This window comes from Ursus americanus, chromosome 30 (genome assembly GCF_024610735.1).
Source record: "Ursus americanus isolate L20-20 chromosome 30, mUrsAme1.1.p, whole genome shotgun sequence".
NCBI lineage: Eukaryota > Metazoa > Chordata > Mammalia > Carnivora > Ursidae > Ursus > Ursus americanus.
The window spans coordinates 17,654,601-17,669,755 of NC_142156.1; the positions used below are offsets into that span (position 1 = coordinate 17,654,601).

Here is a 15,155-nt window from a genome sequence, read left to right on the forward strand (position 1 = left end):
CTGCTTACTTGCGCTCTCTAGTTCTCTGTCAAATAAATAAATAAAATCTTTAAAAAATATATTAAAAAAATAATATTCCTCTGTATTACTCTAGCCAGGGAAAAATATTTTTTCTATAGGAAAACAAAGGAATGGTAAAGGTTTAGGATGTATTTTAAAATGATGAAGAAGACTATCTGGCCAGAAAACCAATAGTTCAGGGGCAATATTTCCTTCTTTACTATTTATATTGTAACTTTGGAAGAAATGGAACTTAATTTCTAAAACTTTTCTGTCAAGGATAAAAGTAACTTCTCACATTTGTAAGATATTACCATTGACCATACAGATTTATTTCAGCAAAGGTTATATTCAGTGAAAGAATGTGAATAAGTACATTAAATATGTGTAACATGTCAGAGTATTAGAAGAAATACTCTTCTATTTATAGGACATGTTCAGTCTGGCTTGCATTCCAGGGCATTATATATTTAAAAAATTAGACTCTGCAACATTCCATTTATTAGATTTCCTTTTTGTAACATTAATATAAATGCCACTAAAAATCTCAAGTGCAATCTAGAATAAACGTGAATCCTTATTTTGAGTTCTTACTGGATGGTAAAAATGAAATATCTGAACTGTGGTAAGGGGCAAAGAAAGATTATCTTGTTCAATTACTGCATTTTGTCACAGCTAGCAATTCAACCATAAATGCATTTTTTTTCCCAGGCAGCATTTGATTTATTACAGTATGCTGCAAGCTTGGATTACCAAAAAAATCACCATATAAGGACTAGTGGTATTTACACACCCTTCCTTGTTTTGAAGGCTGGCACACTGCAAACACACAGCTTCTAGCTGAAATACATGCATACACTACACAATGAGCAGGCAGATGACTACAGTCTGGGCCATGTGGTTGTTTAAAAATAGACCAATCTTAGTGCTTATAAAAAAGGAACCATGAAATTATATGTATTCCTGGGGAGGGGAGAATGTGGAGTTATTGTTTAATGATTACAAGAGTTTCTGCTTGGAGTGATGACAAAGGGTTGGTATTATATACTAGTGATCATTGCACAACATTGTGAATGTGATCAATGCAACTGAATTATACACTTAAAACTGGCAAAAATGGCTAATTTTATGTTATATGTTTTTTTTGCCATGATAAAAAAAAAAAAGTAAGCAAGCCAGCAAGAAAATTATGGGTTTTCTACTTAGTTACTAGGGCTGGACTATCAGGAAGATGTTTAACAAGATTTAATCCTAAATAATATCTTAGTATCTGCTTATTTAAGTACTCCCAATCTTAGTAATTTAGTAATTCCATTTTGTTTATAAAACTTCTATAGGCGACAGCCATAAAATAGAATGAAATCTTGCCATTTGCAACAACATAGATGGAGGTGGAGAGTATAATGCTAACTGAAATAAGCCAGTCAGAGAAAGACAAATACCGTATGATTTCACTAATATGTTGAATTTAAGGAACAAAACAAATGAAAAAAGGCAAAAAAAGAGGGAGAGAGACAAACCAAGAAACAGACTCTTAACTATTGAGAACACATAGATGGTTACCAGAGGGGAAGCAGGTGGGGGATGGGTGAAATAGGTAATGGGGATTAAGAGTACACCTATCATGATGAGTACCAAGTAATGTATAAAAATTTTGAATCACTACATTGCATACCTGAAACTATAGAACACTGTAAGTTAACTATTCTGGAATTTAAATAAAAAATTTAGTTGAAAAAAAAAACTTCTATAGGTGAAAACATTAAGTAACTCAAAAACAACAAAATTACTTGCCTAATTGCCTTTCTTTTTTCTTGTTGATCAGAAGAGACATATGCCTTCATCTCATCAGTAGCTCGACGAAGTTGTATTTCTAGGTTCTAAGTGGAAAGACCAAGTTATAGGTTAAGTCCTTGAAACAGAAAAATCTCAGAAAGGTTTTTGATCCATTTTCTTTGCTTTACCTTAATCATACAATTTGTGTAATGGTATCTACTTTCTTCTTGAAGACATTCTTCACGGAGTCCCCTGACTTCCTACAATATATAATTTTAAACGGGCAACATTATTGAAAGAATAATAATCAAATACTGTTTAAACATACAACAAAATACCATCAGTGTAATCTCTTCTTTTGTGATTACAATTTTGTTTACCATAATAGACTACGCTGAAATCTTTTCTAGAGACTACTCATATCACTCTAAAACCTACAGGTTCAGTTATTCACTTATTAAGTACCTACTGTGTGCCCCACTCTGTGCTAGGTGCTGGGGACACAGCAGTGAACAAGACTATAGATTCCTGCCCTCATTCAAGTAGAGGAAACAGACATAAACAAGGAGACACGTAATGAAGGTAGTTTCAGATGGGAATAAGTACTATGAAGAAAAGTCAGCAGTAGAATGTGATAGGGTGACCAAATGGGCAACATTAGGTAGGGTGATCAGAGAAGACCTCTAGGAGGAGGTAGCATTTAGGCTGAGACCTGATGATGAAAAGGAGAGATGGAGGCAGAGTGTCCCAGAGAGAGGAGGATAAGCAAAAGCCGTGAGGTGAAAACAAGCTTGGCCTGTTTGATGTGCAGGAAGGCGGCAAGTATGACTGTGGCCCTGTGGATGAGGAGCAGAGCACATGGACATGAAGTTCATGAGGCGGGGGGCCTTGCAGACCATAGTTTGGAAGTTAGATTTTAAGTGCAATGGGAAGACAGTGGAAGGTGGCTTAAGTTTTCTACAGGTTTCTTTGGCTCTCTATGGAGAAAAAACTTTAGGAAGGCGAGGGTGGAGGTGGAAGAGCACGTCTGGGTTACTGTGGCAGGCTAGGAGATGCATGATGAGGGCCCGGACTTTGGTGGTTGTGGTACAGATGGAGAATTCAGTATGTACGCATCAAGTCTGAAGAAATAAAGATCTTTGGAGCTTAGGAAACTGGCTCAGGGGCTAAGGATAAAGATTTGGAAATCTTTTGATGTTGGTGTAATGAAAACATGCATGCACAGGCAGTTTCTGCTAAATTGTTAAAATAAAAATTTTCTTCTTACCTGTTCTAATTTGGATCGATTGCTTTCGAGGCCTGCTGCACAGCTATCATACTGAGATTTCTTTTCATCACACTCCTGGGTTAGTTCCTAAAATGAAAGGATAAATGATTGAATAGGTGGAAAACAAAGGCCTAAAATGTGGCTCTGAAACAATGCATGCCCTTGTCGGTCTTGTAACTTAACTCTAAGCTTCTTGGCATACTTAAGAGTTATTTATACAACAATCAGACATTTGAGAATTATGACAGATGAAGGTGCTGATAAAAATAATAGCTACCATGTATTGAGCTGTGTGCCAGGCTCTTTATTAGGAGCTGGGGATACAACAGTGAGCAAAACAGCCAAAATCCTTCCCCTAAAGTATGTTCAGAGAAGTAAACAGCTATCATGGGCAAATATAAGTGTTATAGGAGAACGCGGGGCTCTCATAGGACCTAACCCAGGCTTGGAGATCGGCAGGGATAGAGAAACTGATATCTAAGTTGAGGGATGAAGGATTAGTATAATAGTTAGGGGCGAGGGTGCACAAGGGAGGAGAATGTTCAGGAAAAAAGAACACTATGTATGAAAGCTTGGGAGGCAGAAAGAAGAATAATTTAAGACGAACAAGTAGTTCATTATATTGGAGTATGTCTGGGAAGTGGGAGAAGATGCTGAAATCTTTGGCAGGGACTTGGTCAGAAATTTGGACACCATGGTAGAGCCTCTGAGCTTTACCCTTGTCAGTGATTCAATCTCACCACAACCCCTTGAGGTAGGTATTAATATCACCAACACCATGCTGGGAGAAAGTTCGTGGAGGCCAAGGACCTTGCCAAAGATTATACTGCTGAAAAGGGGTATCAGAATTTGAATTCAGGCTGTTCGAGTAGTTTCAAAGTTTCTTCAAATATAATATTTTGGGTTAGATAACTTGAAAATCTTCTATAAATACTTAGAAATGTTAAAAATATCTGCATATACTTGATAAGGTGGAGTAAACATCTTTTCAAATGCAGAGTGGAAACGAACTTCTCAAGGAAGTAAGAGGAATTACCAGGGACAGAAACAAAGGATGGCACCCTGAGCCTGCCCTTGGTGAAGGAAGCTGGGAGCAGTCAATCTTGGTAACGGAGGGATTCTAATATTCAGGCAGGGCAGAAGACAGAGTGGAAAGTTAGAATGGAGAACCCCACAGAATCCAAGCTTTTTTTCAGCGTGGGTGTAAAGGGTTAACACCAGGCCTGGACTGAAGCAAGCCAGCCTCAGAATGACCTTGGTTTCACATAGCAGTTTCTGTGGGAACAGGAGAGTTAACACAAATGGGTAATGTTGTGTGTGCTTCCTTTGTTGTGTGGGACTACATCTGGTTTGGGGTAACTAGCACAGTAGAAAAAAATGGTGGGGTGCTTGCTGTGGAGAACATACACTGAAACTGGAATGACAGAAGATTAGCATGGCTCCTGCACAAGGATGACACGCAAATTCGTGAAGCGTTCCATACTAAAAAAGAAAAAACAAAAACAAAACTGGTGGGAGCTCTTTCCTGGGCCCAGACTTAGTTTGTGGCGACAAGGCTAAACACACCAAGAAGGTCAGAATCATCGGTAAATATGGGACCTGTTATGGTGTCTCCCTCAGGAAATTGATGAAGACGGAAATAAGCCAGCACGAGAAGTACTTGATCCTCCTGTGGCAAAACCAAGATGAAAAGAAAAGCAGTAGGGATCTGGCACTGTGGTTCCTACGTGAAAACTGTAGTGGGTGGGGCCCGGACCTACAGCACCACTTTTGCCCTCACAGGAACGTCTGAAGGAACTGAAAGACCGGTAGAAGCTCTACCATTTGAAACACTGCTGGTCTATGACAAATGGGCTAACTTATGCATCAAAATTACTTTGGTTTGCTGTTAAATTTGTTAATTAGATGTTCTGATTTTCATTGCATTAATTTTGCTTTCTCAAAAGAGGCTTGGAAATGAAAATCCTAATTTTTATTGGAAAAAGGAAACCGGTAGTAAAAAGGAGCTGTGACTTTTCTGTATCAAAGGGACCTACAGGTACCTAAGGCTCTCATGGGTGACAGTCATACACACCCTAAATGGGAGAAGGGGCAACAGAGGCTGTGGCTGCTGGGCCTCTCAATGAGATGAAGATACTATAGAAGATGACAGCCTTTTGTTTTTTTTTTTTTGCTCTGTAAGTCTGATGGCTAAACTAACCAGTAAATGCACCTGTGCTGCTGCAGCGGCAACTGGAGGAAAGGGACCTGTCATCAGGCAGGTCTGGGTTTGAATTTACCCTTACCTACATGAACTGCTAAGCTGAGATATTAATTCAAAATTAGCTCTAAGCTGGTGATATTCCTAAAACACCTGGCAGAGCCAACTACAAAGCCACTCTGGAGGGACACACCCTCCATCCTAGCTGCTGGGATTCAAAAGACAAAACCCTACTAAAGATAAGCTCACAAACCAAAAGTATAAACATACACGGAAACAAGACAGAAACAATCAATCCTTATGAGTGAAGATGAGAAGATCTAAAAAACAAACAAACAAACAAAACGCAGCCCCTCCAGGAACCTTGGATAGTAGAAATAAACCTATTAAATAAATATGCTTGAAATAAAGTTATAAAGGAGGAACTGAAAACAAAAGATTTAAAAAAAAGCACAGTGAGTAAAAATAGACAAACATGAAAAAAAGTCGTTGAAATTAAAAATTAAATGGCATAAATATAAGACTAGACATGGCTCAGAAGATAAAAAGAAAGATGAAGAAGTTATTTAAAATTCATTGCAGAGACACAAAAAGATAAAAATATGAAGGCGAAGTCATGCAACAGGGGACAGACACCCCCTGTTATCCCCATAGGGAAGTGATAAGTATGCCTAACATGCATCTAATAGCAGTCCCTGGAGAACAGACTAAAAAGAACAGGGAGAGAATATTTGAAGATATCATGTGGAATTTTCCTGGAATTAATGGAAGACAAAAAGTACAAATTCCAGCAGAGCAAATAAAACTAAATCTGTATTTAGATCGTGGTAGTGACATTGGACAACACCAAAGACAAAGAAAAAAATATTACAACCAATTATAGGGAAGACATTACCAGTATCTTTAATGATAATTAAACTGAGAGCAGACCTTTCAACACAAGAGAAACCAGAAAGCAATAAGCAAGCCACTATTTAAGGGGAAAAAAAAGATGGTTTACTTATGGTAATGATTCTTTATGGAGAGAACTACTACAAGAAAACAAAACAAGGAAATTTATCAGGAAGAAGAAAACAGAATCCAGTAGAAAGGATCAACATACAAGCAGCAATGGTGAGAACTGTTAAATATGTGGGTAAATCTAAACAGGAAATGACTGTATAAAATAGTCATTGTAAGCAATGACCACCATGACAACTGCTTTTAGAGACGAAGAAATAAAATGGAAACAACCTACCAGAGGATAACAACACACATGTAAGGCAGGAGAGGGTGTTAAATTACTCTAAGGTCCCTGGATCATTTGGGAGATGCTGATTAAATTTAGACTGTTAAGTCAGGAAAACAGACGTTAAACATTTAAGAGTAAACAATATCAGAATACAAGACAGAAAAGGAATAAAGGGAATAAAGAAGATAAAAAGAAAGAGTGGTGCGATGAATGGCAGGAAAGAAGCAGCACGGTAAACAGGATGCACAAAAGGGAAATAAATCCCAATGTATCAATAATAAAAGTAAATGTAAATGAGATTAAATTCACCAATTCAAAAGACAGTTTTAAACTGAATGAAGAAACCACCCACACAAGATCCAGCTATATGCCGTTTATAAGACAAGTGACAAAAGTAAGGGCACAGAAAGCTGAAAGAAAACAAATAAAAAGATATACCAAGCAATCTTAATCATAAGAAAGCTGGCGTACTTACGTTAATAGCAGACAAAAAGCATTAGCAGGAATAAACAGAGTAAAAAATAATGATAAAATAAATAATTTACAAGGAAGGTTTTTCTTTTAAAACCAGGAATCTTTTTCTTAATTGTTGCAAAATAACATAAAACATACCATCTTAACCATATTTCAATGTACAGGTAAGTACTGAGTACACTCACATTGTCGTGCAACCGACCTCCAGAACTTTTCATCTTGCAAAACTGAAACTCTATACACATAAACAACTACCTATTCACCAGGAAGTTTTAAATGATACATTTGAGAAGCTTGATCTGATGAACGCATAGAGAACCCAGTACTCAACAACTGGAAAAGACATACTCTTTTTAAGATAAAGGCACTAAAAAAATTAGGTTGGCCTCCTATCTCTTCATGGCCACACTTAACCTAGAAGATTGTAGAGTTATACTTGGAAAATTCTCAAAGAAAAAAAGCACGATATAAAGATTTTATGTTCAAATCAAGCTGTTTTTTAAATATATAAGGCAAGAAATTCTAGAACATGCAAGAACTCATCAGGGAATATTGTTCTTGTGAGTTTTTTTTGAGGATTCTCCTAGCGGACAAATCACAGACAATAGAAATTAGGAAAAAGGGCAGTGAAAGTATTGGTAATGAGTACTGAATCTAATAATTACAGGTTGAACCCTGAAAACAAAAGTGGGAACCAGGGAAATAGAACTGAATGTAAATGTTACAGGCCTTAGCAATGTAGAAATGATACAACAAAACCTGCAGGGAAAGGAAAGGTAAAAGAAGGTGGAAGGTAGAACAAATATGCTGGTTTCCTCAGTTCTTAATTGCTGGGGATGGGTGGGAGAATATCAAAGGATATAATTTAAAGCTGATGAATCAAGTCATAATATAAGTATATTAAAAGTATAAAGGCTAACAGTAAGAGAGACAATAAAATTGACTAAAATCAGATGCTAATAAAGGAGAGAGAAGGGAGGGAGAAGGAAGAGGAAATACACTAATTTTGTCACTGCTCACAGTGGGGATTAATAGATACTACCTACAGAAATGGATGATTAATGGTGGAGTTACAAATATAACCACCAGAACAAAACCACAAGCCAGAAACACACACAGGGAGGGAGAGGGAGAGGGAGAGAGAGAATGAGAGGACAAACAGGATTTTTTAATAGGCCTTAAAATCAAGAGCTACCCATAAAATGTACTAAGATCAAATACGTCTGCATATCAAATAGATATAAATGGGCTAAACTTACTAATTAAAACAAACCCTTCAGATTATATCACATACATAAATCCAATTCAAGACCTATTTAGAGACACACCTAAAACATGATAACTTTCAAAAAACTAAAAGCAAAAGATGGGCAAAAGTAGGCAAATGCAAATAAAAGGAAGCAGAAATTTTGTTCTTAAAATCAGAAATGAATTTTGTCTCCTACCACCAAAAAAGGTCTTTGTCCTTTTAGAGAGTAGAATAAAGGTATAGAGAACAAACTTTAGGCAGCCAATAAATAATTATCCATTCATTAATTCTCCGAAAATTTCTAGAAAACACATAAGGACCGTTTTACTCCTGGGGAGGGTAGAGAAAGAAATAATTTCTATTCTTTCCTTAAACAATTCTTCGTAGTTTGAATTCTTACCCAGCACATGTATTTACTTTTATAAGAAAAAGTGATCAATAAGAAATATTTCAGTGAAATCAATAATCGTATTGTATACTCTGAGTATTTTAGCTTTTCTCATAGATTAGCAATTATATGTACTATGACATTTAATTACATACAATTTATAGAACTACTCCTAAGAAAACAAACATGAAACTTTTCAAGATCCTATTCTACTTCTAGGGGACTATAAAAGATTTAGATAAATGTAAATTATACATCTGAGTTACGATACCCTACTTTTCAGACCGTTGTTAATATTCAAATTTAGAACATGCAAGTACAACAGAGAGGAAATGTATAACACTTCACTAAAAAATTTCCTAAATATCTGAGTTGCCCATTAAAGCAAGAAGTATATATTTTCTTAGTATAATATATTTTTAAATGGTCCTGCACTTTACCAATATATCTATGTAGTTTTGAGTGGTAAGTACACTCAAACAAGTTAAAAATAATGTTCCAAGTAGAGAACAATTAAGAATTTCAGTTAATATTTGCAAAGAGCTTATAATCAATGACGTGGCTAGCCTTTTTTTTTCAGTATACTTTTTATCACAAAAGGTTTCTGGATAAAAGTAGAACTATACATGGATGCAGGAGATGGACATATGAAGATAAGCAAAATGAACATCAGGCACTCACCAAACACACTGACCTCAAATATTAAAAAAAACAACAACAACAACAGTTAATGCAAATATAGACAAGTCCTGCACTTTTTTTTTTAAGATTTTATTTATTTAATTGAGAGAGTGAGAGAGAGCACAAGCAGGGGGAGCAGCAGAGGGAGAAACAGGCTCCCTGCTGAGCAGGGAGCCCAATGTGGGGCTCTATCCCAGGACCCTGGGATCATGATCTGAGTCAAAGGCAGATGCCCAACTGATTGAGCCACCCAGGCACCCGCCCACCTCCTACTCTTTTTAAAAGATTTTTTTTTAGGGGATCCCTGGTGGCTCAGTCAGTTGAGCATTCAACTCTTGGTTTCAGCTCAGGTGATCTTGGGGCCATGAGATTGAGCCCCACATTGGGCTCCACGCTCACTGGGGAGTCTGCTTAAGATTCTCTCTCTCCCTCTCCCCCTGCCCCTCACCCCACTTGTGCTTTCTCTAAATAAATAAATAATCTTCAAAAAAAGATTTTTTTATTGTGGTAAAACATACATAAAATAAAAATTACCACTTAAACCATTTTTTAAGTGTCCGGTTCAGTGGCATTAAGCACATTCACATTGTTGTGCAGCTGTCTCCACCATCCATCCATCTCCAGATCTCTCTTCATCTTCCCAAATCAAACCCCTGCCCCATTAAACACTTAACTTTCCATTCCCCCATCCCCCACAACCACCATTCCACTTTGTATCTGTGAATGTGACTACTTTAGTCAAATTTATGTAAGTGGAATCATACAGTGTTTGCCCTTAGCAGTGTGAGTTTTCAACATGGCAGAAGACAGAGATGAAAATGTTGACATGGCTTAGGTACTCTCTCTGACTTGATGATAAGGGGTATGAAAAGAACTGGAGAGTTGCATTATTTGGGAATGGTGGTAAGATAGCTACATCTCTCTGTGATGAGAGATGTAGGCAGTGCTTCATATACAGAGAAATCTAGTTAAATCACATGAAAATGAGTTTCAGGTTTGGTTAGATTAATATAATAAATGACTTTACAGAACTTAAGATATGGTATATGGTTTACTTAGAAAACAATTTGGTTGAAAGGCAATAATATCTCTTCTTTTAAAACTATCTTTAATAATTATAATGATACTTTTTAAAAAGTTCTTATGTATTTGCCATTGTTGCAAAGTGCCTTGTATGTGTTATTTCATTCAATCTTTACAACCACCCTATAAGAAGAGACTAGTTTACAGATGAGGAAACTTAAGTTTATAGGGATGAAGTCATTTACCCAAGGTTATCTATAGTCCATGTTCTTAATCATTCTATCTACGTTGTCTGAATAGAACCTTAAAGTAACTAGCAGTATGTACTAAAATTCCAACCATGTAAAAAAGTATATATGAGAGGACAAAGCTAAAATGCAAAGATGAACATTGTTCAGCTGTTACTAATAGGAAAACAGGTGGTATACTAAAGATGTCAGTTAAAGTCCCTGACATACCTATAGCTTCTCCAGAAGGAAAATTCTCTAGGCAGCCATACTTGGTACCATATCACTCTCCTTTCTTCTCATCCTGTCCTTACCCATGAACATAGCTGGTTAGGTTAAGGATGGACCCCTGACCTGACCTGAGGATAGACCATTGTCTGTGAGATAGTTGGGCATGAAAATCTGCCCCCCAAACAGAAGAGCTGCACCAGGAATTTTAAATACAAAATGCAGAGAAAATAGGGCAGCTAGCTGTGAAAACTTCAACACAAAATATATAGAGAAAAAGGTCATAGAGTGTGATATGAACAATGCTTGGAACATAGAAAGCACTTAATAAATGTTTTTACTATTGCATTCATCATCATTATCCACAAGCTCCCACTGCTAGCATTCCTGAAACTTCCCTGACCCAAAAATGCTCTCTGGTTATAGTACCTCTACCTGTTCCAGACAGATTATGGTTCTGATCCTTGGAATTCCATGACAGCACATTTCCTTTACTGTCTTAAATATCCTTTCAATGAAACTCATTTAAAATATAAATGAATTTTATAAAAGAAATATTTACAAATAGATTTCTCAGCTTACTCTTAGGAAGAAATTTTTTCATCACTAGAAATACATATAACCAGTCCCTTTTATTTCCAAGTTGCCTACTCAAGAAAAGCATTAAGTAAATCAATGGATTAGAATGTAACAACGAAAACAACTCTTGAGGTCCTTAATCTCAAAACCTTGCTCAAAAATTCCCTTTCTGAAACTGTTCCTTCCTAACAATCACATCACTTGCTTCCTCTTTCCTTATCAGTTAAGTGTATGATTCTGATTACACTTTTTTCTTTCCTTCCTTCCTTCCTTCCTTCCTTCCTTCCTTCCTTCCTTCCTTCCTTCCTAGTAAGCTCTATGCCCAACATGGGAACATGGGGCTCAAATTCACTACACCAAGATTAAAGTCACATGCTGTACCAAGGGAGCCAGCCAGGTGCCCCTTTTCTATATATATATATTTTAAGATGTTATTTATTTTTATTTGAGAGAGAGAGCACAAGCGGTGGCAGTGGGGGGGGGCACAGGGAGAGGGAGAAGCAGGCTCCCCACTAAGCAGGAGATCACAACCCGAACTGAAGGCAGACACTTAACTGTTTAACCAGCTGAGCCACCTAGGCACCCCATCTATATTGTTCTTAAGTTGGGTTATCTTTTGTCTTTCTTGAATTTTGTCTCATCTCACCTATGAGTGTATGGACTCCAGGGAACAGGGACTTGTCTCTTCCATTTCTTTTGTGATGACAGTGTGGTGTGTAATGGAATGAGCAGGAGATGTGAAATAAGATAATACAGATGCTGGAGTCAAGCTGTAACTCTCTCACTGCCTACTTGTCTATTTGGATAAGTCACTAAACCTGTTTCAGACCCCATGACATTTTCTATAAAAAGGAAATGATATGATTTTCACTTTGCTCCCTTGACTGATGGATGGCATTCGTGAAGAATTTTATAGTTCCATACTCAGGCACATGCAGTACAACCCACATTCAAACCTAAAATTACTACACGGAGAGTGATAAAATAACAACTGCTAATGTCAGATGGCGGAGGCCATCTGATCTGGATTTGTGGAGGGCATTTACCTTCTAACAGTTTAGCTTCAAAGCGGCAGTTAGCATCAGCTTCCAGGCAACGGTATTTCATCACTTATCATAAGCTTTCGTAGTTTGCCCCTGGCCCTGCTCCCCAGTGAAGCAAGTCCATTAATCTAAAGTTAACTTGTCACCACTCATTGGCAGACTCTGAGCTTTTACCTGGCCACAGAAGAATGTGACTTCATATTTATAGCTCTGACATACATCAGATTTAAAGCAAAAATCTAATCTAGCTCCACTTGTAATCTCAGCTTAAACTCCTCCTTCTCCTTCTCTCTTTCCCCTGATAATTTGACAAAACAAACAGCATAAATTAAACAAAAAACTTCATAGGTCACATTACTACTCTTTTGTGGAATCATATCAAAATAATAACAACAACAATAATAATTTGCTTTCCATAAATTACCCAAGTAAAATATTCAGGATTCTAACTAGTACATCTGAACAAGATAGGATGCAAAAGTATAGCAAATCAAATTTACTTACTTGACATTTCTGACGCAACTGTCGTAGTTCTTTTATAACTGGGGCTAGAGCTGACTTCTTCTCAGATACCAGTGAATTCAGTTTTTTTACCTGTCATTTAAACAAAATACATGAGCTCTAAAAAAATAATTCAAAAAAGCAAAAATACTACATGCATAAATATATTTATTAAAGTGTTATATAAAAGAGTAAAACTGTAAATTACTTCCAAACCAAACAATGGGGAAATGATTTAGTAAATGTTGTTTCAGTTAGATGGAATAGCATTTAACTATTCAAAAGGTCAGTTATTAAGACTGCAAACCATATGGGAAAATATTTGTAATCTAACATTGAATGATGAAAACAAATTAGAAAGTTGCCTGAATACAACTACAATCATGTTGTATTATTAAAAAATACGTAATTATGTAGATTATACAATATATACATAACATGATGGAGCGATACTCAAAATACATAATAACCCAAAGGATATAAGTAATGACCAATCAAAATGGGCACCAGCCATAGAGACTAATGGGGTCTTGAAGTCCTCTGCTTTTTTTTTTTTTTTAAAGATTTTATTTATTTATTCGACAGAGATAGAGACTGCCAGCGAGAGAGGGAACACAAGCAGGGGGAGTGGGAGAGGAAGAAGCAGGCTCATAGCGGAGGAGCCTGATGTGGGGCTCGATCCCAGATCGCCAGGATCATGCCCTGAGCCAAAGGCAGACGCTTAACTGCTGTACCACCCAGGCACCCCTGAAGTCCTCTGCTTTTTAAGAGTCAGATTGCAGTGAGATCCAGAGGGTTCTGGGGAAATGACCAATGTGGAAAAGACAGGTGGAAGTGGGTACTCTGAAGTCTGAGGCAGCAGCTATTTATCAATAAGGAAGGAAAGATTTCAACATTTTAATGTCTGATGAAGCTGCACCAGTGTATTCAGTCTGAACAGCAGCTCCAAATACAGAAAGATACTAAGGACACAAAAATGAAGTAATTTTATTAGTTAGAGTGGTATGATTTGGGAAAACTTATTTTTAATCTTAAATATTTCTTTAATGTTCTTTAAAATTTTCTTTAATGTAACTTTTACACACTTCAAAAACCGCAAAGATAAGGCAGGCATTTCAATACATATTTCTATAGGGTATTTAATAAGCCCATCGTGTTTCCTTGGAAAAAGAGCCCTGAAAAATGCATAAATTATGACAAGTCAAACAACTTACTAGAACGGAAACATTCAGAAGAGACTGCTAAAGATAGATGAAAGAATATAAAGTAAACAATGTGCAGAAATGAAAATTTGAGTGTTTCACAAAACAAAACACAAAAACATCTGCCTCTAGCTACATAATTTAAAAAAACTATTAAAAAAAAGTGTAATCGGGGCGCCTGGGTGGCTCAGTTGGTTAAGCGTCTGCCTTTGGCTCAGGTATGATCTCAGGGTCCTGGGATTGAGCCCCGCATAGGGTTCCCTGCTCAGCGAGGAGTCTGCTTCTCCCTCTCCCTCTGCTTCTCCCCACCCGGCTCTTACTTTCTTTCTCAAATAAATAAATAGAGTCTTTGAGGAAAAAAATCAAGCGGATGCTTGGGTGGCTCAGTCGGTTAAGCGTCTGCCTTTGGCTCAAGTCATGATCCCAGGTCCTTGGCATCAAGTCCTGTGTTGGGCTCCTTCCTCTGTAGGGAACCTGCTTCTCCCTCTGCCTGCCCTGCCTGCCACTCCCCCTGCTTGTGCTCTCTCTCTCTGACAAATAAATGAATAAATAATCTAAAAAAAAAAAAGGAAAGAAAGAAAGAAAAAAAAAAATCAAGCGTAATCACCATTTCAGACATGTTGTCGAGTGTTCGGCCTTTCATCTCATCAACCTCAGTCTTCAGTGCAGATACCCGTTCTAGCTCTTCCTGGGTGTAACTATATCCAGATATACCCTTTTTCTCTTCAATAGTTTGCTGAAAGTAAAGAATAAAAGTAGGTGTCAAAAATGGGGGCCACAAAATGGGTGTCTAAACCTCGATGATTCCATAAGAGGTGTACAGATTTAAAACATAACAATAAAGTTATAAATAAATTAGCTTAGAATCATAAATAATAAATTTTATTGACAATAATTACATACCTTTATATGTTATAAACTTGCACTAAATTTTACTTTGGTATCCTTGGGTGCATAGTATTTCTAATTTTAGCACTCAATAAATATTTGGTGACTAAATGAATTCTCAAGTGATCAATATATTTGCATTCACTCACCCATCCAATATTTATTATATACCTAAATATGCTGAGCATAGGTCTAAGC

At 36.9% G+C, this 15,155-nt stretch overlaps 1 protein-coding gene, 1 non-coding gene and 1 pseudogene across 11 annotated transcripts in view; 2 read left to right on the plus strand and 1 right to left on the minus strand.

The window, feature by feature from the left end:
- IFT81 (intraflagellar transport 81) overlaps positions 1-15,155 on the minus strand; it is a 209,924-nt gene that overhangs the window by 37,300 nt on the left and 157,469 nt on the right. For all 10 annotated transcript variants that reach the window (XR_015722332.1, XR_015722331.1, XM_087857367.1 and 7 more), the window contains 5 exons: positions 14,677-14,805; positions 12,871-12,960; positions 3,044-3,130; positions 1,965-2,036; positions 1,795-1,880 (listed from right to left, as the gene is read on the minus strand). Coding sequence is in view for 8 of the 10 variants with exons in the window: in XM_087857367.1 (XP_087713493.1) it covers positions 1,795-1,880; positions 1,965-2,036; positions 3,044-3,130; positions 12,871-12,960; positions 14,677-14,805 (464 nt within the window). In the remaining 2 variants the exon portion in view is untranslated. The remainder of the gene's footprint in view (positions 1-1,794; positions 1,881-1,964; positions 2,037-3,043; positions 3,131-12,870; positions 12,961-14,676; positions 14,806-15,155) is intronic.
- On the plus strand, positions 3,738-4,855 carry LOC123780437 (large ribosomal subunit protein eL43 pseudogene; annotated as a pseudogene).
- LOC123780561 (U6 spliceosomal RNA) lies at positions 4,429-4,530 on the plus strand. The gene has a single exon (XR_006776449.1). It is a non-coding gene; the product is annotated as a U6 spliceosomal RNA (small nuclear RNA).